General features: G+C 43.0%; 1 protein-coding gene across 1 annotated transcript; it reads right to left on the bottom strand.

Annotated features, from left to right (window-relative positions):
- On the bottom strand, positions 1–27,868 carry LOC129344960 (uncharacterized). The gene is made up of 11 exons (XM_055001885.1): positions 27,798–27,868; positions 25,731–25,843; positions 24,664–24,829; positions 20,225–20,453; positions 14,635–14,758; positions 10,527–10,695; positions 8,417–8,595; positions 6,688–6,831; positions 3,944–4,105; positions 1,558–1,673; positions 1–601 (listed from the first exon to the last, which is right to left on the bottom strand). The coding sequence occupies exons 2-11, from the start codon at positions 25,827–25,829 to the stop codon at positions 559–561; spliced, it is 1,431 nt and encodes a 476-aa protein (XP_054857860.1). The 5' UTR covers positions 25,830–25,843; positions 27,798–27,868; the 3' UTR covers positions 1–558.

Here is a 27,868-nt window from a genome sequence, read left to right as displayed (position 1 = left end):
ACAGAAAATAATTGAAAACAACTCTCTGGCTTGATTCACAAAGAAGAAAATTGGGAAGGGGGGAATCTTCAAGAGGTGGGGCTGTGAAATTTCATAGCATCCCTACACTTCATGTAACTATCTCCAAAAGAATTTAAGGGCAGTAAATCCTCTTCTGAGCTTTCATAGTGATTGCAAAACATTCTCCTTTCACTTGGCATTCCACCAATGATCTTGGTAGTTTGATAAACGAGATGTTTTACTGGGCTGTTTTAATTGATATACAAATCTGTCATTCAACTGAATTTTTTATTTATTGACCAAAATCCGATGGCCACCTTGACTGTAAGAAAGGTGGGATATAAATCAATTGAACAACTAAACATTAATATAATGGTGACAATAAGAAAGGAATCAAATATAAACTTTGTGCCAGTCAAAACCTTACAATGGTGTTGGATGGCTTTCTTTTTTCACTTGACGGTTGACCTTCAAGATAGCAATCTCTCTAGTTTTTCTTTTCCTCCGTATAGGTCAGCCACCAGCTACAGAAGGAGCTCTCACTTCTTTGAGCCAAGATTATATTCCTTGGGTGTCTTCTAGAATGCCATCAACTCTATCCCTAAAATTAGACAAAAGAGATATGACAGAGACCTTGTTGATGGTTTAGACAGTTGGTTAAAGTTTAAAATCAGATGGAATCACGTTTTTGATTTAAACTCTATTGTCACAATGGTGTAGATTCTTCATCTACTCCACATGGTTACAGAGCATCAACGGGGGAAGGAAATCAGGACTGCAAGTTGCTTGCTGTTTCTTCTTTTGCATCATTCCACATCCCTAAACTAAGCCCAGAATTCCTCTCCAGTCTGCATAAGGTACAGAAATCCAGGCTCCTTTGTGTCAGGCTATGGATGACAGGCTAGGGCAGATAGAGCCCTGTACCATTGCAGCAAGAATCCAGGCTCTTGGTTAAATGGTTTTATTCAGAAATCAAATCATTTCCACAGGTATGTGCATAGGATTACTCAGAAGCAAGGTTAGCAACTAAGCGGTGAGAAACAGGATGACAGGAATGGCAACACGTGGGAAAACCCTTTCTCTTAACTCACACATTTACTCATTCCCCCTCCCATCAGCAAAACAGGACTTTTGGCAGTGTATGGGAGTGAGCAGTGTACAAGGTCAAATGCACTGACAGCTTCTACAGTCTGTTAGGTAAGACACCTGCAACTTCAATAAGCTTGTGAAAGCAAACCATTTATGGCACTGGCAATATGACATCAAATTATAGCATGAAACATTGGTTCAGAACAACAGGTCAGCATCAAGCATGGCATGGATGAGGCACAGACATGACACTTTGGGTCCCTCCAAGCACTGCTCTTGTGATGTCCTCTTGCACACTCTGCCTTTCTTACAAGGGGGGATCAGCCCATGGCGGTTTTCTCAGTTACAGCTTGCTTCTGTGTCACCCCCACTTGGCAAGAGCTGGGCCCAGCACCTTCCAGCCTCAAACAACGTGCACTGGCTGTCAAAACTTGTTTGCTTAAAAATAAAATCATGCAAGGCCTCTACCTTTGACTCAGACTGTTAAACCCTGGAATGTCAGCGGGCAAGCCCCCTTGCTGCAGGTGAATCCAGGCCTTCTGAATATCAGCTGTGAGAAGACCAGAAGGATGCAACAGAAACACCTGGGAGGAGGAACAGGGAGAAGGATTTGAATACTTGGCACAATACGAATCTAATATTAAAGGTCTCATAAATTTGAAGAGTGCTTCATAGCTGGACAGTGAAAGCTTTTAATCTCACAAGAGTGCTGCTGGATCAGATCAGTGGTCCATTTAGTCCAGCGTCCTGTTTTACCCGGTGGCCAATCAGTTGCCCCAGGGAGCCATCAAACATGGTATAGAGACACTGATATTGCCTCTCAGCACTGAGATTCAGAGGTTTATGGCCTCCGAGTGCGGAAGGTCCCTTTAGTCACCATGGCTAGTAGCTACTGGCAGACCTTTACCTAAAAGGGCCCCTTAAAATAAGCATTTTGTGTCACTGCAACCTGGGTTCTTTTCCCAATGCTTTTCTCAGTGCTGCAAAGCTAAACTGTTATTTTCTTATTGATTTCTTTCATTTTGTTTACATATATAAAGTGTAATGATGACATTATTGTCGCCGTTATTTATATAGCCCGCATCAATGTACACGGCACTTTCAAGTAACACAAGGAGCCCGCAGCCAAAGAAATGGCTCATGAGTTCCAATCAATAAGTGAAACTCAGCCGCCTTCTCCTTCCCTCTGGCTCATCTTGGCCCTCATTGTCCCCTTGGGAAGGCCAACTTGGCTGAAGAAGCCATTACTGAGAGAATTCCTGTTCTTCACAATTCTTAAAAGGAACAGCTGTGACTCTAGAGCTACCAAACCTCTGCAACCCCCTTGCCCCCGCTCTCTGGTCACAGTTCCCACCCCTCTAAATGTCCCTCCCTTACCCGCTTTCTTCCAGCCTCAAACTCACTTTTCCCTTTGGCCCCTGCTTTACTCGTTTCCACATCCCCAGCTCCTATTTCTCCAGGTTCTGCTTGTCAGCCTTCTTCCTACTCTGGGCCACTTCCTTTAACAACGACATCTCTTGACACGGTCCTCCTTAGAGGTCTTGCTGGCTCCTCCCTCCTGCCCCATTGAAATGCTTGTAAACATTCTGCGTTATCACACCCACTTAGCCAATCAGTGCAAGATGCTTAAGTGTGGCAAGTTCAATCCTCCCTCTTTGCTTTAGGGCAGTAAAAAGGGGAAGGAAGGAAGAGCACACTGTCTGGCAAGGGACCATCCCACTCAGCAGTCAGGAGAGGGAGCCTGGGCAAAAGGTAGGTTTGCCAGGTCCCCCCTGCCAACTAGTGGGAGGGGTAGCAGAAACTCATCAGAGGGGTTTGTGTGGGTGCATAATCCTTATTGCCATGTGATGATGTTACTCAGGGCTTTTTTTCAGCTGGAATGCGGTGGAACAGAGTTCCGGAACCTCTTGAAAATGGTCACATGGCTGGTGGCCCCGCCCCCTGATCTCCGGACAGAGGGGAGTTGAGATTGCCCTCTGCGCCGCTTGGAGGTGCGGAGGGCAATCTAAACTCCCCTCTGTCTGGAGATCAGGGGGCGGGGCCACCAGCCATGTGACCATTTTCTCCTAGGGCAACCCATTGAGTTCCACCACCTCTTTTCCCAGAAAAAAAGCCCTGATGTTACTTATTGCACGATTCAGAAGTGACAGTGTAACACTAGGGCCAGTTCTTTTAACATTCAGCTGAAAACATAGTGTTTTTGGTGCAAAGTGCTATGTTTTGGGTCAAGTGATAAAGAATTGGCCCTGGTGTGGCACCATCCCTCCCGGGTTATGCTGAAAGTGATGTCATCGCATGGCAATGAGGACTGCATTTCCTCCCATTTCACCAGCCTGCCTCCTTCTGCTGATCAGCTGAGGACCAGCAGGAAGCAGCTTTAATTGCTGGGAATTTGCCTGCTATAAGTGGGCACCTGGCAAGCCTAGAGGAAGGGGATGGGGAAAACCAGAAGGGCTCACTGAAGACTGGGTTTGGGGTAAGATACCAAATCAGAGTGTTGCATTCCCAAATTAATTATATTTTATCATTCCTTGTAAGCTGATTTAGGGATTCTTCTGGACTGAAAGGTGTAGAAATCTAAATAAATAAATATACACACAACTTTAAAAGAGGAGAGAAAGTCTAGGTCTCTGGTCCGAGGAACTTACAGTCCTAACTTTCAACAGTGTGAAGAGACCTGGAAAGAAAACTAACAAGGAGAAACTATAAGTAAACATTTCAAAGGATGAAGCGCTGCTCCTGGCCATCTTTATTTGCAGCCTCCATATGGAAAGAAGCTGCTCTTATTTGCTTTAATAACAACAACAAACACAAAAACCACCCCTGAACGAAACTGCAACATGGTTCCATGCACCTCTCTAATTGCAGGATAGTCTTCAGCTGCCATGAATGAATCCTTTAACAACAGAAGGATTGAGGCACAAAAGCTCTGCATCGTATTTATGTTCCAGTCTTGCATGAAGAACTGATCCCAGACCAACATCACAGCAGGTAAGGTCAGCACACCAACAAACCCCTGTGTAAGAGAGGAAGCCACCAAGTTTACCCCAGTGTCTACAAAACAACTGATAGCCAAGTGCCGCCCCTTTTCTGAATTAAAATCGGTAACACAATTCGCTCTTACAACTCACAAAAAGGTTTGTCTTGGAGCCAAACTACACAAGACATTTGAACACAAGTCATAAGAACGTAAGAAGATAAGAGCAGCCTTGCTGGATCACACCATCACAACAGTAGGTCATCTGTTCCAGCATCCTGTCTTGCACAACAAACAGGGCAAAGAGGCAAAAGCCTTCTGGTGTTCAAAGATTAACGGCCTCTGAACGTGGAGACTCCATTTAGTCACACTAGCTAATAAGCACGGGCAGCACTCTCCTCCGTGAATTTGTCTAACCTCGTTTTAAAACTGTCTATGCTTGCAGTCATCACTACATCCTCCAGCAGCGAATTCCCCATTTTAATCACTCATTGAGTAAAGAAGTACTTCCTTTTGTATGTTCCGAATTTATTGCCCATCAACTTCATAAAGGTGGCCTAAAGTTTTAGTGTTTTGAGAGAGGGAGAAAATGTTCTCTTGGGTCAGGTTTCTCTTGACCTCTGCAGGCATACAGCAACTGCAGGGGAACTTAAGCCTTCTCTGCTAGGTCACTTAGCCACTGCCTAATGCACGGGCACAGCAAAATTGCCAGAACGGTAGGTCATACAGAGAAGCAACGGGCAGCCTCTTCCATAGATGGTATGTTGAGGAACTTTAAATGTTCAATTATTCTTTTGTGATGCAACAACAGATCTCTCACAGCACATAGCTTGGGAATTTGACGCCTGACACAGGTTGGACACTTGTCAGCTTCCCTCAAGTTTTGATGGGAAATGTAGGCATCCTGGTCTTGCAGCTGTAATGGAGAGCCAAGCTGTAAAACCAGGACGCCTACATTTCCCATCAAAACTTGAAGTAAACTGAGAAGTGTCCAACCTGTGTTAGGCGTCACTTGTAGCTTGGTTCTAATTTGTAATCCAGAGTAGGAACAGAAAGTGTGGATTTGGTAGAATGGCTGTAGCTACAACAGTGCCTCCTTGTGGCTCTACGCAGCTATAGCTGATTATTTCACAATTTAAACCATATCTCATGTTGTATTGTGCTTCCAGAAATCCCAGCTTTCCCTGCATGAGATCCTGGAGAGCTGCTGCCAGTCCTGAGCTTGATGAACTAACGTGCTGTGTCGGGATCCGGCAACTTTGGAAGCCTCTCCTGATCAACATAGCAATGCTTTCATTAGGAGAGCCATTCTGAGAATCTGGAATAAACTGAGATTAGCACAGAAGACACCGCTACGGATTTCAACACAGGAAGCGTTTTATAGAAGGGAGATGATTTCAAAACAGGGATGGTTGACTTATGGAGACTTATTAGAATTCTCACAAGGAGACTGCAAACTGAAGACAAGGGAGGATTTAATAGCTAAAGGTTATAAATGTCAATGGTTTTTCTATGCTCAACTTCTAGAAAAGTTCAAATTAGACAAAAACCTATGGGGCTTTGATTATGAAAAGACTGAGTATGAAAAAGAGCTTTGTTCCAATGATGAACGTGTTATTTCCAAAATGTATTAGCTGTTACTGGAATTTGAAACAGAAGAAGAATCTGTGAAAGATTGTATGGTAAAATGGGCTAAAAATTTTGGGTGTAACATACTGATGGATCAGTGGGAAAATACATGGGTAAAGGGGCTCAAATTCACTTTGACTTCCAGACTTAAAGAGAATTTTTATAAAATGATGTATCAGTAGTATATGTCTCTGGACAAATTTAGCAAAAATGAGTAAAGGTATGTCAAACAAATGTTGGAAATGTGAGAAACAAGAAGGAATATTTTATCATTTTTGGTTGACTTGCTATAAAGCTAAAAAAAATTGGTCTCAAATTCATATGATAATACAAAAAAATGTTGAAGACTACTATACAATTTAAGACAGAAGCCTTTTTGCTGGGATTAATGGACAAATAGTTGGAAAATCAGCTAGGCTTTTGTATGCGCAAAAATGGAAAAGTACAGAATTGCCTTCAATCAAGGACTGGATTATGAAAATGACAGAGTCAGCGGAGATGGCTAAACTTACAGCTTTGATCAGAGATAAAATATTGTCTATTTTTATGGCTAACTGGAAACCAATTGTCTTTCTGTGTGAAACAAGGAAAAATGATTTGATTTGTGGTTTTGATTTTTAAGAAGATAAATTTGGGAAAAAATAAATAGAAGGGGGGCAGTACTAGAAAAAGGAAGCTTGGGAGATATTAAAATTTAAAGTATGATGCTTGTTAAAATAAGATAGGTGTTGTAGAGAAAAATGGTAAATGAAACATGTATTATTGTTTTTGCTATTCCTAATTTCTGTCTTTCTTTTTCTTTTTTGTATGCTTTCATTATTTCTTTCTTTCATTTCTTTGCCCTTTTTATTGAGCATTTAACTCTATTAATAAAATAGAGTTAAAAGCCCAACTCTATTAATAAAATTAAAATTTCTACTTTCAGTCACAAAAGTGACCAGCCAACAAGTAGTATTTGTCGTTTTCGCCACTAAACCAGACCATCTTTTTACCTCACCCATCCACTTCCTAAGGAAAAAGACCGGGCTTGCCAGCAACTCCTTGGCTAAGCTTAAGGGTGGTTGATCTCGCTTCTCGGATGCCAAGATCTTCTGAGCACTGTCTTGTTCCTGAAGTATCAGATTCACTAAGAACTCCTACCAAAGAAAGGACGGACATCCTATTGTGAAATGACATACAGGTCTTAATCCAACCCAGTGGTTTCCCCACCAACACTTGATTTTGTGAAAGAAAAAACAGCAGAGCAATAGAGAGACAATAGTAAAAAATATTAAGCCTGTTTCAATTTGCTAGTTTACACAATGCATTTTGGGGCTCGGCAGGGCTTTTTTTCTGGGAAAAGGGGTGGTGGAACTCAGTGGGTTGCCCTCGGAGAAAATGGCCACATGGCTGGTGGCCCCGCCCCCTGATCTCCAGACAGAGGGGAGCTTAGATTGCTCTCAGCGGAGGGCAATCTCAACTCCCCTCTGTCTGGAGATCAGGGGGCGGGGCCACCAGCCATTTTCAAGATGATTGGCTGATGACTGAGAATGTGGGTGGAGCTGAGAAGTGTGACTTGAGTGAAATCTGATTGGACAGTAGCAGCGCTCTAGGGGTGGAGTGGGCTGCAGATTTTAGTTACTGAGTGGAGAAAACCAGAGGCATTCTGGTTTAGATAGGCAAGCTGTGTGCAGCCTGAGAGTGTCCATGTATTTCGGAGAGAAAGGCAACCTGTGTGGAAGCCTGAACTCTAAGTGTCATTCTGTCTGAAGCAGGTAAACTGTGTGTGCGCCTGACAGAGAACATCCGTGCAACTGAGCCTATGTAAGGAACTTTATGAACCAATAACTATCTCTGAAACCATCAGTCTTAAGTAGTAGTGTGAAACTAATACGCTTCTTGTAAAAATAAAAGTTTATTTTTTTTCTATCCCATTCCTTTCCTCAGGGCCTCATAGTCCCATGAAGGAGCCTGACGTCTGGGCATACTGTTAAAGGGAGAAATTTACATTAACTATTTTGGGATACAATTTCTGGTGGCAGCAATCTACCCAGAGGGTGTAAAAAGAGTGTTAAAGGCAAAATCTAACTACAGGAGAGAAAGGAGGTAATAACAGGGGTTTAGATCCCCCCCCTCAAAAAACTCAGAGAAACAAGCACAGACAGCACACCTCCATTGGCCCAGGCTCATCCATGCTGGGCAGGTGGCCGGAGGAAAGTGAGCGGGAACCATGCAAGCCACGGAGGGGCAGGCGGGGAAGGAGCTGCACAGCCCTCCCTACTGCTGCATGAAAAGGGCAGATGAAGGAGGTGGCAGTGGTGGTGACTGGCTGGCAGGGAGACAGACAGGCAGACCAGCTGGGGAGGAGTGGGAGCTGCCACCCCTGCCCTGTGAGCTGCAGAGGGGCAGGTAGGGGAGGAAGGAGGTGCCACTGCCCCCACCACCACCACTGTGTGAGCCATGGAGGCAGCAGTGATGCTGGCTGGCTGGTGGGCGAATGGGGGCACGCGAGGGGTGGGGGAGAATGGGATTCCCCACCCCCACCTGCTAGTGTCACAGGTTCCCCCCTTTATCAGAGGTAGCCATTACATCCAGGGGGTGGTGAGATCAAGCATTTGCCAGGGCTCCAAGACCAGGTAAGGTCCCGCCACCCATTTTCACTTTGTGAAGACTCCTGTGATGCCCAGCCAGCCACAAAGCCTACTCCTGGTAATGATTTCAGTTAGTTAAACAGACATTCACTTTAGGATCAATGGTGATATTCTTTCTGAAAGAACTTTGGAGGTGAGTGAAGAATGTGGCATCTTCTCTCTCCAGAAGGCTCATCACCGAGTCCGCCACCGCTTGGATTTTCGCCCAGCTCGGGAACAGGTTTTGGTGTAGGGAATGCAGGTACATGGCTAAGTCATAGAAGTGTTCGTCTAAAATAAAACAATCACATTTATATCATAGGAATGGACATCCGATAACAATGGAATAGGATTAGGGTTGCAGAAATTAAAAATTAAAACCTAGTAAAAATCTAGAACAAAACTGAAATAAGGCACAAGTATTAACATGGTATATTAACCAATGCAGACATTAAATGATAGGATATACATAAAGCAACAGACAGGGCAAACTATGTGCAGTAGTATAGTCCACAGTCTTTTTGTCTTTATTACATCACTCTTTCCAAATCATTCTGTTATAATAATGCTTTTTCGTTTGTAAAAATGTCCTACTGCTTGCATTCACTTACATGGTTTAATCTGCCCTGAGTTTCAGAGTCTCTCCACATGGGACACCTCAGCAGGTGTTCGTCAAGTGTAAGGAGACACAATGTTAGCTGGGAAGGGTAGTTTAAAAAGACAGAGTTGGCGGAGATCACTCCTCAGAGCAATTCATCTTCTCCCCAAAGGCTCTGTCAATTTCACCTCTCCAGTCTAAAACTGTGTGAGATCACAACCAGAGGGCAACGAGGAATGGAAATGGGCTGGAGCTGCCTTCCAGAGCTGGGCTTGGACCTGGAGAAGTTATCATGGGCTGAAGTTTCCCTTCTGGCATTTCACAGCCCCTCCACACAGCTCCAGTGTATAGCAAAGCCTTTGCCCTGCCGCCAGCTCTGTCTTTTTAAACTACCCTTCCCAGCTACCATTGCATCTCCCGACACGTGTTCTTCATGTGCCAGATGTCTCATGTAGAGAGACTCTAAGTGAGGAAAGTGAACTATGAATAATGTAAATTAGAATAAAATAAATATCATCATCAGTCACTCTAAGTACTCTGAGACATTATTCAGTCATGAAATTAGTTCAGCTCTGATGAACCAGCTAACATGGTCCCATTTTTTTGTTCTTGGGAGCCAATTTATCCTCCAAACACAAAAAGATAAAAAGACCAGAGGAGTATTTTGCCACACTAACCAACTCCTTTCAGTGGTACTCAGGCTCTATAGTAGTGTATAAGAGGGGTTATAGGTCAGTGATTTGAGAACATGCACACTGGGGCAAGCTCGTTTCCAGTTAAAGGGATCCCAAGTACCAGAGCTGGGCAAAACTCCTGCTAATGCTTCTAGAGCAGAGGTTCTTAACCCGAGGGCTCTATGGACAGATTTCAGGGGTTCATGAACTTGAATGGGAAAAAATTACATCTTTATTTTCACTAATTTAAATGAAATTATGTATCTTATTTTATGCTTTTAAAGACATTCTGAGAAGAGGTCCATGGCACAAAAAAGGTTAAGAACCCCTGCTCTAGAGAGTCGCTGGTGATCTGATTGGTCCATCAAGCCCAGCACATTCACAGTCCAACTCCATACAAGGCAGCTCCAGGGCTGTGGAATACATGGGGGCATTACATACAACCCTCCAAAAGAATCATGGGATACCTCTAACCAGGGCTTTTTTGGGGGGGGAAGGGGTGGTGGAACTCAAGACTGCACAATGACGTCACTTTGGGTCAGCTGGAACAAAGGGGGAGTTTTTTAAAGTTTAAATCGCCCTCGACAAAAATGGTCACGTGGCTGGTGGCCCCACCCCCTGATCTCCAGACAGAGGGGAGTTTAGATTGCCCTTTGTGCTGCTTGGTGGCACAGAGGGCAATCTCAACTCCCCTCTGCCTGGAGATCAGGGGGCGGGGCCACCAGCCATGTGACCATTTTTAAGAGGTGCCGGAACTCCGTTCCACTGCGTTCCCGCTGAAAAAATGCCCTGCCTCTAACTACTTACAAGTTATTTAGTTATTTAAATAGGTATATCAATAGTACATTCTGACCAATTCAAGTTAGAGTGCCTAAGGTTCTCTCCCAGGGGAGGAAGGAGAAAAGGAAGAGGAAAAAGTCAGCAGTTGTGTTTCGCTATAAATTACCTACCTGCTGGCATTATTTGCTGAAATGCCATTTGCAGAGGAAAGAGCCAGTAGATAAGATATGGCTCGTAGGTACCATTGAAAACATACAAGACATTTAAGGTTTTGCTTGACTCTAAAATCATCTGTTCATTCACAGAAAAAGGATTCATGCAGGGGACGTTTCTGTATTTCTGCCAGAAGAAAGGTGGGGAAACAATTATTTTTTGGTACATGTCAGTGAGAACAGGTCAGAAGTGACAGTGCAATCCTAAGCAGACTTACACCCTTCTGTCCAGCGTACCATGAAAATACTTTGCTGCTTAAATTAACGCAACAGCAAACATGGTTTACATTGGCAAAAGCATTCTGTATTTTAATACCACCTTCCAAATAGGCCCCCAAAAGTAAATAGTCCTCAAAATTGCATTACTTCTGCCCCTGCTGATGAGCCCCCATATGACTGAACCATTCGTGCATCTAATGAGGCAAGAACCACCTTGTTTAATGCTTCCACATCTGTCAGCTACAGAGGATTCTTCATTGCCGATGGTGACCAGCTTTTTACAAGCTAGACTTACGTTTTCAATACAAACGTCGTTAATACTTGCCTCTAGCTGCCATTCAAGCAAAAAACCCCTATAAGTCAAAAAGTAGACATGGCAGCCATGGGATGGTAGTGAGAGTGATGCTGACTAGGTGAGGGGGGATTAACACTTTTTGTCCCTGACTTCAACCAGCCCCTCACAGTTATTTACCCACCAGGTGTACCACACGCAGGCCCTGTATGCTCAGAGCAACTCCAGCAGACTGATAGAGGCCAGGAAAATGGTGCACAAGGAGTATTAACCCCCTTCCTTGCTCCATGTGGTGGATCCAATTGGACACCACTAACCCATGGCAGCTGTTTCCACTTCTAATAAGCATAAGAGAACCTGTTCACGTCATTGGATCTATTTTGTCTCTTTTCCCGTGAATATCATTAGTTTTAATAGGTTGATCAATTACAGCTGCACAAAATGAATATAAAATAAAGCAATAGTTCTGAAGCAAAGTTGCTTCTTCCATTTTTTTTTGTATGATATAAGCAGGTGTCACAGTGGACTCACTCCCAGGCAAGGTACTCCCTCCCATGTGAGAGACCGACAGTAGCATGCCTCTGCTCTTATGTACCATCTCAGTCACCAGAGAACAGAAGTTGATTTTTGCTGTATCGCCTCCTCTGTGGGCTACACTGTCTTCAACAATCAACTGTGCATTCTCTGTTGTTGCTCTGTTTATGTAATTCATTTCCAGTTGAAATATGCTGGTTGGAAAGCTTGGCACATTTAGATGAGCTGTTTTTTTTCCTTTTAAGCCTGCATTGATGTCTAATTTACTATTGCTAAAATAATGTTTTATTTTTAATTAAAAATTGTATTTATTAGAGCAAAAAAAAAGCCGGCAACAAAATCAAAAACATGACTGGCAAACCTATAAACCTGCTTCTCCTAAAAGGTTTCCAAATATGTAAAAATACATCCATACACAATTGCTGTCTATACGCAATACATTCAAATCTTGTTTATAAGGTCTTCAATCCAATTTGTTACAGGAAATGGGCTTTTGTCTTTCCTGTATTGTAGTATAAGTTTTTAGACACTGTAAAGGCATAGAGGATCCATTTCCATTGATCATCAATTAGGTTTCAAGAGACAGGCAAATACTTTAAAAGTATATTAACATCCTCAAAAATAAATGAGTATTCTAATACAAAATTAATATGAGTAGTGATGACTTCCTCCCAAAAGTGCCGAATGTCCAAAGCATATGCTTAAGAGATGTATCTTGTAAGTTACACCGCCAACAATTAAACACTGTACTTAATCCTTTAGTAAAAAAGTGCTGTGATGTTCAATAAACTCGAAACAATTTTTTGTTGTTGAATAAGAGCTAAGCTACAAGAGAGAATTACATGAGGACAAGCATGTGAGTTTTAAAGAGATCGGAAGGTTTTGTCAATTTCCCCTCTCTACAGAGCCAGGGAGATCCCAGCTCAAAGGGTTTGTTAATTTCCTCTTTGCCTCCCCAAGGCTCTGTCCATTTCACCTCCTCTTCTAGGAGGCAAAGAGGAAATAAACAAACCCTCTGAGCAGAGATCTCCCTGGCTCTGTAGAGAGGGGAAATTGATAAAGCCTTCCAATCTCTAAAAAACTCAGCTTCCCAGCTAACACTGCGACTCCCTTCACATGCTTGTCCTCATGTAATTTGTCTCTTGTAGCTTAACTCTAAGTCACAACTTAAGATTCATAGCAGCAACGATCCTGTCCACCTGCTGAGATTCTCTCTGGAGGACTTTCTCAGGTAGTGACCAGAGAGAGGGTTTTTTTCCCCTGAATGTGTGCCATCTATGGAAAGCAGAGATCAGTTCTTCCCCCTGTAATATCCTCCTCCCCATTCCAGCTACTTTTAGAAATGGTGGGGGGATGTATAATGCTTGCTGTCCCTCCCTCCCCATTGAAGCTGAAAGCAATCCAGTGGGGTCAGTTTTAATTGCCAAAATGCCTCCCCCCGCTATCCATACTGTACTCCCCATGTTGAGGGATTCATGAATCCCCCATTTGCAAAAACAGGCAAAATCTGCTCAATTTTCTTGCAATGGAAACTTTTTGTGTTTAACGTTTCTCTCCCCTTTCTTTCCTGTTGTCATCCACCCCTTGGCAACGTGGCTGCTGGGCTACTCTAGCCTGACTGTAAGCACCTTTTCAGTTTTGTGTATTTGCAGTTTGCTTTTTAAATATTTTATTACACGGTAAGCTGCTTGAGATCCAATGTCAGAAGGCCAGCACCGATTTTTTTTTTTAAAAAAAGCAGAGTTGAAAAGCCAATCACCAATCCTCAAATCATTAAAAGAAATAATAAAATGGTATGAGACACATATGGAATAAAAATTTTAGTTGATTTCTATGAAACATTATGTAGTTTTCATTGCTTTGTTCGTTGTATGTGCCATAACACTTTCACTGCATTGTTCTCCAGTTTTGCAATCTAACTTTGTTGCATTGTTTGTTGTATGTATTATCTCTTCTATTGTATGCATTGTACTGTTGTTAGTGTTTTGCTCGGTGATTTTGTAATACAATATTATTCCAGCGTTGGTTGCATGTCTTATATTGTTCCTATTGCCTTGTTCTTAATTTGCATAATCCATCTTACATCTAAATGAGAATGGTGGACTATAAAGGAAATAAGTAACTGGTAGTTTACATTAAAATTAACAATGAAAAAAACTGCTCCGTGATTAATCAAAAATGTGTAGGGGTTTTCCACATGGGTTGTTTGCCCCATTTTGGATACTACTAAGAAGCAGGTTTTTTTACCATGCTTCCCCATAGCATTGTTGTACTTCTGTGCCAGGATGGACTAGCTGCTGGGGCTTTAACTTGTGGGCCAATGGCTACCCCTCTGGGCCTGGCCAGCCCAGTGGCTAGAAGGGCAGCACTAGACAGTATCCAATGAAGGCAGTGCACCTACCCAGTTACATCTGGCACAGGACTGACTGGATAGGTGGCAAGGCAGTCCGGCTCTTTCTCACTCCCTCACTCCCTTCGGTGGGGGGGGGCGAGGTGGGGCTAGACCAGGACCTTTTTTCAGGGCTGTTTTTTGCTCCCAATCCACCCATTCCATACACTTCCTAGGTTTTTCCCATCTTTCCTGCAATCTTTCTGAAATCTTCTTTGTCATGACCTTTTTTTTTGGCTCCAAACAACTCCAAAACAACTGTGGTGCAGACGACACCCTCAACGAAAGCTTTAACATTCATCAAGTTGATCGGCTAAATGGCACAAAAAGCCTCAAATAAGGATACAAGTTCAACTGCTATGACTGAAATGGAATATGAAGCATTTTTTAGGAAACAAGAACTTAAAGGAAGGGACCAGAGTCAACACATGTATTTCCTGGGGCTCAAGAAGATGTGGCAAAGATCGCACAAAGCTCTTTTAAAATGCTGATTGCCAAGGCAGAAGAACCTGGTACAAAGACCAAAACAGAGTGGAAGTTAGCCATGTACCCATTCTGGGCTCTGCATAGCCCCCAGGCAAACAAAGCCTGTACTCTAACCCTTAGCTTTTATATAGAGTCTTACAACTCACCTCCACAACTGCATTTTCAATAAGACCTGAAACTGGTGACCGAGTGGCAGTCCGCAGCTTCAGTTCAGCAATCCTCCATGCTACTGTGTGCCCAAAGCTCACTTTGGCTTCTCTCTCAGTAGATCTGAGAAGATTAACAAACCATTTATGCCTTTAAAAGAAGATTCGTGAAGGAAAGGCCAGCTAATGACTCTTAGCCATGATTCAGAGGCAGAACACCTTCGAATAACCACTTGTTTGGAGGCAACAACCGAGAAAGGCTTTGGCCTCTGTGCTACGCCTTGCAGGCCTTCATCTGGGGGCATATGGTTGGCCAAGGACAAAGATGCACGACTAGGTGGACCATGGCTTGACCTAACAGGGGTCTGCTTTTGTGTTATCATCATAAAATATATTTTGAGGCACCTGAAAAGAATTATTCAGTCAAAATGGCTGAAAGCATCTGTGATAAATAAATCGTATGTTGGCCCCAGAAACCTAATTAAAGGATTCCATGTTTGGGTCGTTAGCAGAGTTTATCGTTTAGTAGTGGAAGCATGATTATAGGTGGTTGTGAGCTGGTTCTGCTGGCTGGTGTGTGTGCAGGAGAGAAAATAACAAAGCATACACTTGTTTATATTTAGAAAGGAAATAAGAGTTCTTTATTGTAGAAACTCCATACTCTGATCGGAAAGGAGGAGAGACAGATTCTATCTACCTATCTAGTGTAAGGATGAGCATGGATGCTAGGACAAATCCTGCATCCATGATTCCAAGATGGAGGGAGGGAGGAGAGATGGTGTCTGGAACAAAGCCAGGAAAAGAAAGGAGAGAAGGAGGATGTGGAGGAGGAAGTCCTAAGAATAGCAATCTGCACATCAAAGGGACAATTAGAGCAGTAAACATTAAACAGGTGCCCTGACCTCTCTCTCTTTCTAACTCTTTGGTTTGTCCTCCTCTGAAACCTGAGGAAAGGGACAGCACTTGTTTATTTATTTTTATTTACTTTAGATTTTTATTCTGCTCTCCCCGCAAAGCAGACCCAGGGCAGATTACACTGAGTAAAAGCATTCCATATAATTTACATCCTAAAAACAATTTAAAACAGCAGTATCAAAACAGCACAGTAGAAGTACAAAACAGTTTGTATACAAGATAGCAGCGATCAAATTCGCTAGTTGGAGGCAATCAGTCCGCCAACTGGAAAAACGAGATGGTGGACGACTCTAATAGGGAGGGCTCAGATCTTCACTTATTCTCTACCAGGCCAGGAGAGGCCTAGCCTAACCTCCACCATACGCCAGCCGGAACATCTCTGTTTTACACGCCCGGCAGAAAGATAGTAAGTCCTGCTGAGCCCTGGTCTCACTAGACAGAAAGTGAACAATCTGCAATGAAGGATTCCAACAACATTTTATGCACATTTTACAGATTTCAAAAGGAGAGCTAAGCATGGGTTCAAAAGTGCTCTGGGGTTGTGCCTCCAGATCTTACTGAGGCTAGTTTCAACCTTTAAAGCTCTATAACAGGATGAGAGCCAGTGCACTGAAGTAGTTGAAAGTGTCTAACATGTCACGTAAAATGCCTACTCTGCCATGAAACTCACTGGATGATCTTAAAGCAGTCATTCTCTCTCCCTCACCTAACTGTTGTTATCATAAAATGGAGGAGGGGAGAACTTTATTGTAGCATAAGCTTTCGAGAGACACATGCATCTGGAGAGCTGTGGCTCTCGAAAGCTTATGCTACAATAAAGATGGTTAGTCTTAAAGGTGCTACTAGACTCTTTACTGTTTTCCTGAGAACAGCATGGGACTTACCTCCAACAACTTGCTTAGGATTACTCCCCAAGTACCTGAAGGGCTGCTTCTACTCATATCAACCTGCTTTAGGTTCAAGAGCCCAGTGGCAGGCTGTGGAAGCCTGCCATAATAACCCTATGGCATTGTTTATGAAATTGTCCTTGATACTGACTGTATTGATCTCACACTGTGTAATCCGCCTTGAGTCTCAGCGAGAAATGCAGACTATAAATGACATAAATTAAATTCTCTTAGGTTCACTCACGGGAAGGCCTTTACAGCTCTAGCCCTCAAGTTGTGGAACCCTCCATCCTTGCACGAGGCGAGATTCGCCCTGATGCTACAAGCCTTTCATTTTTTTATTCCAGACAGCCTCTGAACGAATAATGGGTATTATTATTATCATTGTTTTCATGAGACCATTTTGAATGTATTTATTCAGAAAAATTGCTGCTTTTGTAGAGTCACTTGAGGTGACTCGTCGTGTCAAAAGAAATACAATTAAAACCATTTAAAAGATAACATTATCAACATTAAAACAAAACAAGCCATAAAAACAGCATAAAGCTGCCTAAAATATTACAGCTTGAAAACTTACTGTCTTGTATGATTTTTAAAAAAATTGTTAGCCACCTTGAAGGCCTTGTGGAGACAGGAAGATAGCACACAATTAATGAAATATGCAAACAATAGGGTTGCATTTGGGATATAATATACCGTTTCAGTTATCCCATCTCAAAAGGGATACCACAGAACTGGAAAAACAAGCAGAGATGCAGCTATCGCAAGGACCAAGGAGTTGGAGCTCGTTTCATAGAAGGCTGAAGATTTTGGGACTTTTGTTTAGACAGAAAAAGATGACTAAGGGGAACATGACAGAGGTATATAAAATGAGATTTAAAAAAACAGACACAACTTTTCTCCCTCTCCCAAAATATGGGGCTGGGGGGGAGGGGTTTCGCCCAATTACACTCATTAGCAGGACAGACAAAAAGAAAAGAGACAACATATAATAATCTTATAGAATCCATTGCCAGGAGATTTATGAAGGAAGCTAACTTGACGGCTTTACAATGGCTACGTTAATAAAAATTAGGTCTATTAACAGCCACAATGGCTAAGTGGAACTTCCATGTTTCCAGGCAGCATACCTTGGAACCAGTAACAAAAGAGGGAAGCCTTCATGCCGGCTTCTGGGCTTCTGAGAGAGGTGTCTGACTTGTGGCTGAGGCAACCCAGATTCTGGACTAGATGAGCTTTCGGACAGATCAAGCCAGGCTCCTCTGTGGTTCTTATTCCCAACACTAGATTGGTGCTAGTCTCAACTTCAGCACCAACAATTATCATCACATTCCTGCCTAAAGCACGAGGTTGGGGGGGGGGCAGCATTTTTAATACTATTTTTTAAAGGAGATGCACACTCTCAACACTAGAGAAGAGGAACACACAGCTCCTAAACAAACAAACAAACAAACAAACAAACAAACAAACAAACAAACAAACAAACAAACAAACAAACAAACAAACAAACAAACAAACAAACAAACAAACAAAAAATAGAGTTCCACAACTTGAGGGCTAGAGTTGTAAAGGCCTTCCTGTGAGTGAACCAAAAAGAAATAGCCTTTCTTTCTTTCTTTCTTTCTTTCTTTCTTTCTTTCTTTCTTTCTTTCTTTCTTTCTTTCTTTCTTTCTTTCTTTCTTTCTTTCTTTCTTTCTTTCTTTCTTTCTTTCTTTTTCTTTCTGCAAACACCCCTTAGCTCAATTGGCAAAGACAAGCATTCAGATCCCAAAAAACAGAAAGGTAACAAAATGGTGGCATAACAGGGCAGTGCCAGTAATGTGCCATTACATTATTTATCTACAGTTATTTCTGCCTTCTGACTTGCCTTTGGCCACCAGTGCCACTGCATAAGAAGCAGCCAGGTACTGCAGCAACAGCACAGAAGGACTCTGAAACCTTGCCCAGTATTTTCTCCTCTGACTGGGAGCTTCTCTCCAGAACCTCTGGCAGAGAAAAATCTTTCCTAATACTGGCTACCTTCTTTTAACGGGAGGTGTGGTCAGTCCTAGGGTGTCAGTCCCTGGCAATTAGATCCCCAAATCCCCCACAGCAAGCAGGCAGGTGCATTGGCTGAAGGATTTTATTAGAGATCCACACAGTTCAGGTGTTCACTCATAGGTAGCAGTTGACAGAAGTAACTAGGCAAACAATAGGACAACTGATATAGAGGGACGTTCTCCTGCCCCTTTGCATTTAGGCGCGGAAGCCTAAAAAGTTACATGGGAACAAAGAGCACTGAGAGATCTCTGTCTTTTGGTGCTACACCTCTGAAGATGCCAGCCACAGCTGCTGGCGAAACGTCAGGAACTACAATGCCAAGACCACGGCAATACAGCCCGGAAAACCCACAACAACCATCGTTCTCCGGCCGTGAAAGCCTTCGACAATACAAAGAGCAGTTTAGTCTGAGATAAGGTACACAATGGACTCTTCCCTCCTGTGAAACAGATACATGTTAGTACCCAGCTGCAAGCTCTCAGTCAAGGCCACACAAAAATGAAAGTGCATATTTCTTAGAGATAAGAGAGAGCTTGCCAGCTTCTTTGGCAATTAATATTAGCAGTTTGGACACCTCCAGGAGTCTTCTCAGAAGATGCATAAGATACAGTACTATAATACTGTATGGGACACCACTGGCAATTTTGCCAGTGGTGAAGAGTCTGGGCGTGCTCCTGGATGCCTCCCTATCGATGGAGGCCCAGGTCACGGCGGTTGCAGTCTGCATTTTTCCACCTTCGTCAGATCAGGCAACTTGCCCCCTACCTGACGCCCCAGGACCTGGCTACAGTGACCCATGCAACGGTCACCTCCAGGCTAGATTACTGTAACTCACTTTATGCTGGGCTACCCCTGGGCCTGATCCGGAAACTACAATTGGTCCAGAATGCGGCAGCGCGGGTCCTGACTGGTATATCTTACCGGTCACACTGCACTGGTTTCCGGTTGCACTGCACTGGCACTGGCTTCCAGTTGAATTTCGAATCAGGTTCAAGGTGTTGGTTCTTACCTTTAAAGCCCTGAGCGGGTTGGGACCAGCGTATTTTCGGGACCGCCTCTCCCTGTACGTTCCCCAGAGACTGCTTCGATCAGCGGATCAATGTTTACTGGTGGTCCCCGGCCCTAAGGAAGCCCGCCTCGCTTCAACCAGGGCCAGGGCCTTTTCAGTCCTGGCCCCAGCCTGGTGGAACGCTCTGTCAATGGACACCCGGGCCCAGTGGGACATATTATCGTTCCGCCGGGCCTGTAAGACAGAGCTGTCCCGCCAGGCGTTCGGTGGTTGAAGGGGGCGGTGCCATGTCGGCCTCCCACCTTTGGGGTGGGGGAGGGTTCTCCCCACCACTGCACTTGGTTAATTTATTTCATTATTGTTTTGTATATTGATTTTAGTATTGTTTTTTGTTTTTATCGATTTTAAACTGTTCACCGCCCAGAGCCCCTGGGATGGGCGGTATATAAATTGAAATATAAATAAATCAATAAAATATAACATGCAGTGTAAAATGCAGGAGACCACAATGGTAGAATCGTCTACATCACTCTTAGTATAAAAATCAGGATACAGTGATGGCATACACAATACAACAATGGCACGGATGCGTGGCATACATGACAGGTGTCGGGGACCAAAACCCCACAACACTATGCATGTAAAGCATGCATTCCATGTTGTGGCAAACCCTTCCTCCTCAACGGCAACCTCACAGGGAGAGGAGCGGTCAGGAACTTTCAGTCCTGTCAATACTTACGCTAGTGTCTCGGCCCTGTGACTTTTCGAGGCTGCCCTCAGGAGTTTACTGAGCCAAACAAATTGTCGAAGCCTCTTGGGAAGCAGTTTCCCGCTGAGCCTTTCACACACTGTTGATAAATTCTCTGATCCTTGTGAGATTATGGCACACAGCAAATCCCCCAATAAGTCACTCTCTGGGCAACTGAGAACAGCAGGATCTATTACAGGTCTGATACACAAGCGCGCATCTGTAAGGAAAGCAAACAAATATTTACAAAGTGACTTCTTAGAATAGGAAGTGAAAATGTTGTTAGTTTTTACCCCAACTTTTAAAAAAAGCCAGTGGCAACAACCCCCCAAAGAACAATGAATCTGTGAAACAGAACAATTAAATTTATATCAAACAAGAACAAAGGACTGATGGACCAGCATTAATTTTGGACTGGAGCCAAAACACTGAACACTGAAGTAAATAAAATTCATGCCAGTCAACTTTAAATATGTATTTGTTAAGGACAACTGAGTGTCATTTGACAGATTTTGACTTTACCCAAAGGTGCTCCTGCCGCCCTGATGAGGGCCGAAACAAGACTCCCCTCCCTTAGGGCGCGGGTACACCTTGCAGTTTTAAAATACTGGAAAAGGATCAAACTTTCCAGTTCTGACTCCTTAAGTTGCCAATCAGTAAATTACTTACTATCCAAAGACCCCCACATGCCCTGGCTTTCTATCCACCATTTGCCAAAGGTATACCATCCCGGATGACCTGTTAGGCCAAAAACCTCCCACTTAAGGAGTGGATCTATAAGTCAGTGATGGATCGGCTATCAATATTAAAATCCAAGGCAGCTCCTTGGTATAAACTAATCAAATTTGACCATTCAAGATCTCCCTGCCGTGCCAGTATTTCTCATTACCACTTCAGCATGTCTTTCACTTATCTGCGCTTTCAGATGATGCAGGCAGCTCTTTTGGCGGGGCGTTATTCTCACACCCCCATAGAACATCGCACCTGCATTTGTAGATTACCTACAGTGGAGAACCTTTCCCACTACCTACTCTATTGTCCATTATATAGTGTACCCAGAGCTAAACTTTTGGCCAGAATCCCATCAGTGACAAACACATACTCTGAAATGGAGAAGATTGTGTTTTTGTTATCTGACACTGATAATCATGTGTTCTATAGAGTCTCTCAGTTTGCACTCGCAGCCAAAAAGATAAGATCTAAGGGGGTACTGAAGGAGGCTGTTTCGTGACTCCTGGGATAGTTTGGCATACTGTATTGTTTTAATTAATTTTAGTAGCCTATACAAACTGTGATCATGGTTTTAATGGTTTATTAGTCGATGTTTGGTGAATTGTGACGGCCTATGGCTATAGACAATAAACTCTTTTGACTGATTGATTGATTTGACACTTTGAATTCACTTTTTAAAAGATTTATTTTATCATACTTCTGTCAAGTGCACAGCTTCAGCAATAACAGCTTTGAAAGTTGTCTAAAGGCTGTCAATCAGTTTAGTCAAAGGTTTACCAAACCTTGACAGCCGTCATTTTTCTCATGTTACGTATGACAGTATCTCCAGCAGTTTTTACATACTGAGATGTTGTGAGAGAAAACTGTTGGTCTCAATACCAAACTAGACTTTAATTTTTTTCCCTTTCCAAGTCAGTTCTCAGCTCCCCTGACCCATCTCTCATTCCCCCTCCATTGGCTGCTGGGAACTAAGCTCCCATGCACTTCAGGGGCCTGATATGGATTGGGACTGCAAGGGAGGGCTTCACTCCTCCCCACACACACTTATACCATTTTCCTGACCTGAAACAGCCTGAGGCAGGAGTTGTTAATGATAAAATATACATGAGCCAGGACCCAAAAGACTCTGTGAACTTTTGAGAGCTCTGGCGATGGATTTCCCAAACAATGATCTCCCCTATGTTATGTGGTTCACCAGTCTGGAAGTTTGTGGGGTGTATGAAAAATACGGTTGGAAATATGTTGAAAATCCCACTGGGCATATATGGACTGTCCGGCACGTCTGAAGTGGCTCTCAAGATCTCAGACAATACTTAATGTTTCCTTTCAAAGGATATTTTTCTGAAATGAAGTCTCTGGGACTTTCAGGAGAGTCTTACATTTCCGTAAATGGTTTCAAGCTACCTGTTCTCTATTTTCTTCCCTTCCTCACATTTTTGCACAATTTGCATTTACTTAAAAATCCTTAAAATGACGTAAGAAGCATTTGGCTTCTGATTCAAAATGTTTAAAACAGTCCAGAAGCATGCAGCCAAAAAACCCCTCACAATTAAAGCACTCGATACAAACAGGCAGAACTGCATTAATTTCAGAAAGTGATGCATATTCCATGGTAAATGAAAACCTAACTTACAAGGTGTTTGGCAGCACGAGCTAGTCTTGTCACTTGTGTACCCAACTGCTTTAAGCCTAAACGGATATATGATGGCAGGCCTTATCAGCTGGGGTGGGGAAGGAGAGACTCTGGGCCAAGCTACAAGTGACGCATTACACTTGCCTGGCAAGTGAACAGACTCACGTGTATTCCTCCCTGTTCACTTGCGCTCCACTTGCCCTCCACTTGATCTACGTGATCAAGTGGAGGGCAAGTGGAGCGCAAGTGAACAGGGAGGAATACACGTGAGTCTGTTCACTTGCCAGGCAAGTGTAATTTGTCACCTGTAGCTTGGCTCTCTATTAGCTCCCACTGCTGTGAAGGAAAGCACTCGAAGCGGAGGACTTTTTTCGTTCTTGTAATGGAGACACACGAACCCTTCAAAGAGGGGCTGGCATTTCTTTAGGGAAATACGGACCCCCAAAAGGGCAGCACCTGCACTGTAGGTTCATCAGTCATCTCTGATTAAAAGCTGATCCACAGAGTGCATTTTTCGGTATATCCTTCAGAGTTTACACCATGGAAGAGTGCTTGAGATGTGGGGAGGGCTGCACCATAGGAAACCTTGCCCAAAACTGAGAGCCGGCCTTTATGCTTTGCACAAGTACATCTCCATATTACTGTTTTATTTACTTAATTTATACCTCCCCTTTCTCCCCAATGAGGACACCTTCACTTTATCCTCACAACAACCCTTCGAGGTAAGTGATCTTTCTCAAATTAATTTGAACATGAGATAAACCATTGTCTTGACTACTCTGAAAAGGATCTCTGGAAATGGGACTACAACCTGATTCCCGTCGTAGTCACAGATGGACTAGGGTCTTCCTCATGTGATTCCTGGATTATTTCTTATATAACAGGACTTTGCAAATGTTTTTTTGAAACTTATGAAGGAACTCACTGGCATTAGCATTTTAAATGAAGCAAAATTTCCTGCTAGAGTATATACAGGCTTGAGATTCTCTGCTATTCAGCATTTACTATTTTCTACTGTAAATGAGGCTTGTGGAATTGTGACTTATGAAATTATTGTACAAGAAATATAAACATTTATTTAAATCAATTACATTTATTCTTTCTTGCACTTAACCAAAAATATATGCACTGATAGAAATATTTTTGACAATGCCTTGATCGTTTGTAGTTAGCTTTCATGGTGCTCTGTTAACTATAGTTCCGTGATATTCCCAGTATAATCAAGGCTGTATTAAAAATAAGGACTCTACCCTAACATAACACAAAATTCATGTCAGCAGTTTCAACCCAATTTCTCTGCCAAGAAACTCTGGCACACCTGCGGCAGAATTCATGCATGCTGCAGTGTGATGCTTCATAATAAGGCAGAACGCTCAAAGTACCAGCCAGGTCCCTGTTACCTCACACAAACTCAGAGCCAAGCTACAAGTGACGAATTACACTTGCCTGGCAAGTGAACAGATTCACGTGTATTCCTCCCTGTTCACTTGCCATTCACTTGCTCTCCACTTGATCAAGTGGACTGCAAGTGAATGGCAAGTGAACAGGGAGGAATACACGCGAGTCTGTTCACTTGCCAGGCAAGTGTAATTCGTCACTTGTAGCTTGGCTCTCAGAGTACTTCAGAATGTGCCCGATGCTTCTATGGAGCTGAGCAGCACAGGAGAAAGTTTAGTACCAGTGGAGGACTGTGTTTGGGGTAGGGTGTTCAACATGATTTTTCTTCCTGTGAAGAACTACTGATAAGTTTCTAAGGATAAACAATTTCAAAACCAATGCTCATAAACAAGAAAAGCCAAACCAAGAGGCCAGAAAATATTGTGCAAAATGAAGTAAATGTTCTCAGATTTATTGGGAGGGCAGCAATAAAGATGTGTTTAACACCGCCAACAAATCTAAGAGCAAACAACAGAACCCTAAGTTAGAGATGATGAAGGATCATCTCTAGGAAACGGACAAAGAGCAGCTTGAAACACACCCAAGATAATTTTTTGAATTAAGTATGCTAGCCAAAATATACAGGTCTGAGGCCAACATTTTAGTCTTCTGAATATGTTGCAAGTACCTTCTCCATTTAGATGAGAAGGTGGTCTTTTCCATAAGGCTAGACGGATGTCTACACTTTCGATGGATTTGGGCCTCTTGAAAACCATGGAAGGTGGTAGGTGGTTTCTTGCCAGAGACAGCTGGGACGCTTGGAAGTAAGTTTCACAATCTTGGTCACTTTTCTCCTATAAAGGCAGATGCTATGAATTAAATGGCAGGCTTAGGTTGGTGAGGGTGCTCAGAAGACTGTGTACTTATTAGATTCTTTTATCCTACTCCTTATGCCAGAAGCTGAGCGCAATACATCCGCCTTCCCCCGGCTCAATCTTCAATGGCTGCGGTTAACAAGGACAAAGAGCAGGAATAGCCCTTACTCCAACGGAACCCACGAGCACACCTTCTTCTCCTCCATAGAAGTGAATACTTCCTCTTACAGAAGTGAGCGGTTGTTACACACTACTTATAGGGAAGAATAAAGTGTAGTTCTGGCCATTACTTTAGATGGTTTAAAGGGGGATTAGACAAATTTATGGAGCAGAGGTCCAGTAATGGCCGTTAGCCATGATAACTAAAGGGAACATCCATGTTCAGAGGCAGTAATCCAGGTAATGCAAGCATGGTGGGGTAGGGGAGAGACAACAACAGGGGGAGGACTTGACTCCATGCCCTGTTTGTAGGTCTCCTTGAAGCATCTGGCAGGCCACTGTATGAAACAGGATGCTGGCTGATAAGAGCATGCTTGCTCTTAGGTAATGTTGAAAACGTGTCTGTCACCCCGTCACCGTGTAGCTCGTTCCCAAGAAGAACCCCACAACATACGAGTCTCTCATTTTGCTGGAAATCAAACAGTAAAATCCAGATCCAGAGGACTTAGCCATATTAGTCTGTAGTTGCAATCAGTAAGGAATCCAGTAGCACCTTTAAGACTAACCAACTTTAGTGTAGCATAAGCTTTCGAGAACCACAGCTCTCTTTGTCAGATATATCTGCTTATGCTACACTGAAGTTGGTTAGTCTTAAAGGTGCTACTGGACTCTTTACTATTAGTAAAATCCAAGTGATTGGCAAAATGAGAGACTGGAGTACCTTGCGCCGAATTTCACAGGTGGCCAACAGCAGTTCCATCTCTGATACAACAACATTGTAGATGTCATTAAGAAAACGAACCATTTCAGGAGCCAGCATGGGCACTTCAGCATCTATTGTACAGAAAGTGAAAGTTTGCTTTGTAACAAAAGTGCTCTTGTGCTGTAACAGATTATTTTATTTTATGTCATTTATAGTCCGCCTTTCTCAGAGAACATTTGTAAGTATTGCTTGCTAATGAACATTCCTAGAACCTGGAGAAGATGCCTTTCTTTTGGATAAATTTAGTTGCAGAGTAGAGAATTTGCACAGCAGATAAAGAATCACAGACACAGGCGTGTTCAGCTTCTAAAATAAATGTTTACTACATATAGGGAAAAATAATAAAGGGTACATCGGAGATAAAATAAAGAAGAGCTAACTTAGATCTTACATCCTTATCTCCTGGAGATAACAGTCTAACTAACTGGAGAGCAATGGTGTCCTGAGTAAAGGAAAGAATGGCAATTGCCCCCTCCCCAATAAACCTGGTCAGCCAATAATCAATCCTAGATCTGTTCATTAAGCATGCAACTCCCCTTTACCCTGGCGGGAAGAACAACTGGACATCTCACTGGTCTTATGCTAACTAGTTGTCTCTAACTAAACACAAACAGATGAACTCTTTCATGACTGAAGAGAATGACACTTGTAAAAATCCCAACACTTCCTAATGGCCAGTGGCTACTAGCCGCAAGAGTTCATGACACAACCCAACTGCATGAGTGAGGGTTAGAGAGAAACAGCTTGGCAATTCTGAATGCAGCCAACACAGGCTTAGGTAAGAAGGGTCCATATTTGTGGAGGTGGTCAAAGAGCACCTGTTTAGAAGGAGAGGGGGGGAGACTGCTTAAGAGAACAGCCCTATGTGGATCCATGCCTTCTTTCTCAACTTGTACTTTTGTAAATCCATGGGTTTCGTAAAAGAACAATCCCATAAACCACCTTTATTCTCTTCTTCCAAAGAAAACAGCCCTATTGCACATTCCCCCGAACTTCTACTGCTCAAGCAAGTGATGAGCAGAAGAACAAATTTACAATTTGTAAATTTACAATGCTGGTATCGAATCATAAATGCTCCCAATCTTCTTCCCGCACCTCTCCATAAATGCAAGTGGGGACTTGGTGTGTCAGGAATACAGAACTGATCGCCATTTAACTTTGGGAAAGTGATTTTCCCTGGTTTCTTTTCAAAGAGTGATATTATTAACATGAAGAAAAACAGATGTCTTTTTCACATGCAAACTAATCTGAGGCAGTGCACAGAAAGAAAAAAAATCAGGCTGTAATAGCTTAATTGGGAGGGGGTTCTAGCAGAACAATATTTTTTCCAAGTTTCCTACAATGCAGAGTCAATTTGGAATCAGCAGGACTTTTTCTAATTCAAACTGTAATTACCTCAAAGCTCATGCAGAGATTTCTCCCCTTCCATTTTTCATTCTATTTGCCCATTTGTTTTTAATTAAACCCACAATAAAATCATTATGAAAAAAAATCAACCACAGGAGGACAGCAAACATTACAGGTCAGGCTCAAAAATCCTCGCTCAGATAGAACATTCACTTGATGGCCCTATGCAAGTCACTATGAAAAAATAAACACACTATAACTCATTCTATGCCTTAGCAACAGAGATGAGAACATCTCGATTGACACAAGCATGAATGCGCAACTGCCTCAATCCAACTATGGGGCATGAGGGCAGAGAAGCCGGATCCCACACATACACCCCCCAGCAGGCGACAAACTGTACACACAGCTGTAGCTGGCACCGAAGCAAGTCTAGAAACCCAGTTTATAGAGAGGAAACAAATTCCAATGTGTGCAGGCACCTGCGTTTGGACGTCAGAGTAAACTGAGCAAAAGCTCTGCAAACTCGGAAGGCTTCGATCTCGGCAACACGTTACGGGAGGAAGTGTGTGAGCAAGCAAGTTGTGTTCATGCCCATGTGGACTGAGGTTGGGCTGTGCTGCGGGTGATGATTAAGACTGATAAAAACAATTTGTGCTTGCCTCAGAGGCAACTCACCAAGGCTGAGCTGACAGTGAATGTGTTCCGCTGCTTTAAAGCACCGATTCTGAAGCCAGGCCTTTGCGGCT

Source organism: Eublepharis macularius, chromosome 17 (genome assembly GCF_028583425.1).
Source record: "Eublepharis macularius isolate TG4126 chromosome 17, MPM_Emac_v1.0, whole genome shotgun sequence".
NCBI lineage: Eukaryota > Metazoa > Chordata > Lepidosauria > Squamata > Eublepharidae > Eublepharis > Eublepharis macularius.
This window is presented reverse-complemented; position numbering and strand designations above follow the sequence as displayed.

Bases quoted from the DNA above. Each gene is read 5' to 3' on its own strand.
- LOC129344960 (XM_055001885.1), bottom strand. From the start codon at position 25,829: ATGCTGGCTCCTGAAATGGTTCGTTTTCTTAATGACATCTACAATGTT. The intron at 14,759-20,224 runs GTAAGTATTGAC...TAATCTTCTCAG, and splicing joins CACAGGGCCGAGACACTAGC to ATCTACTGAGAGAGAAGCCA. The intron at 4,106-6,687 runs GTAAAAAGATGG...TCTCTTACACAG, and splicing joins TTAGGAAGTGGATGGGTGAG to GGGTTTGTTGGTGTGCTGAC.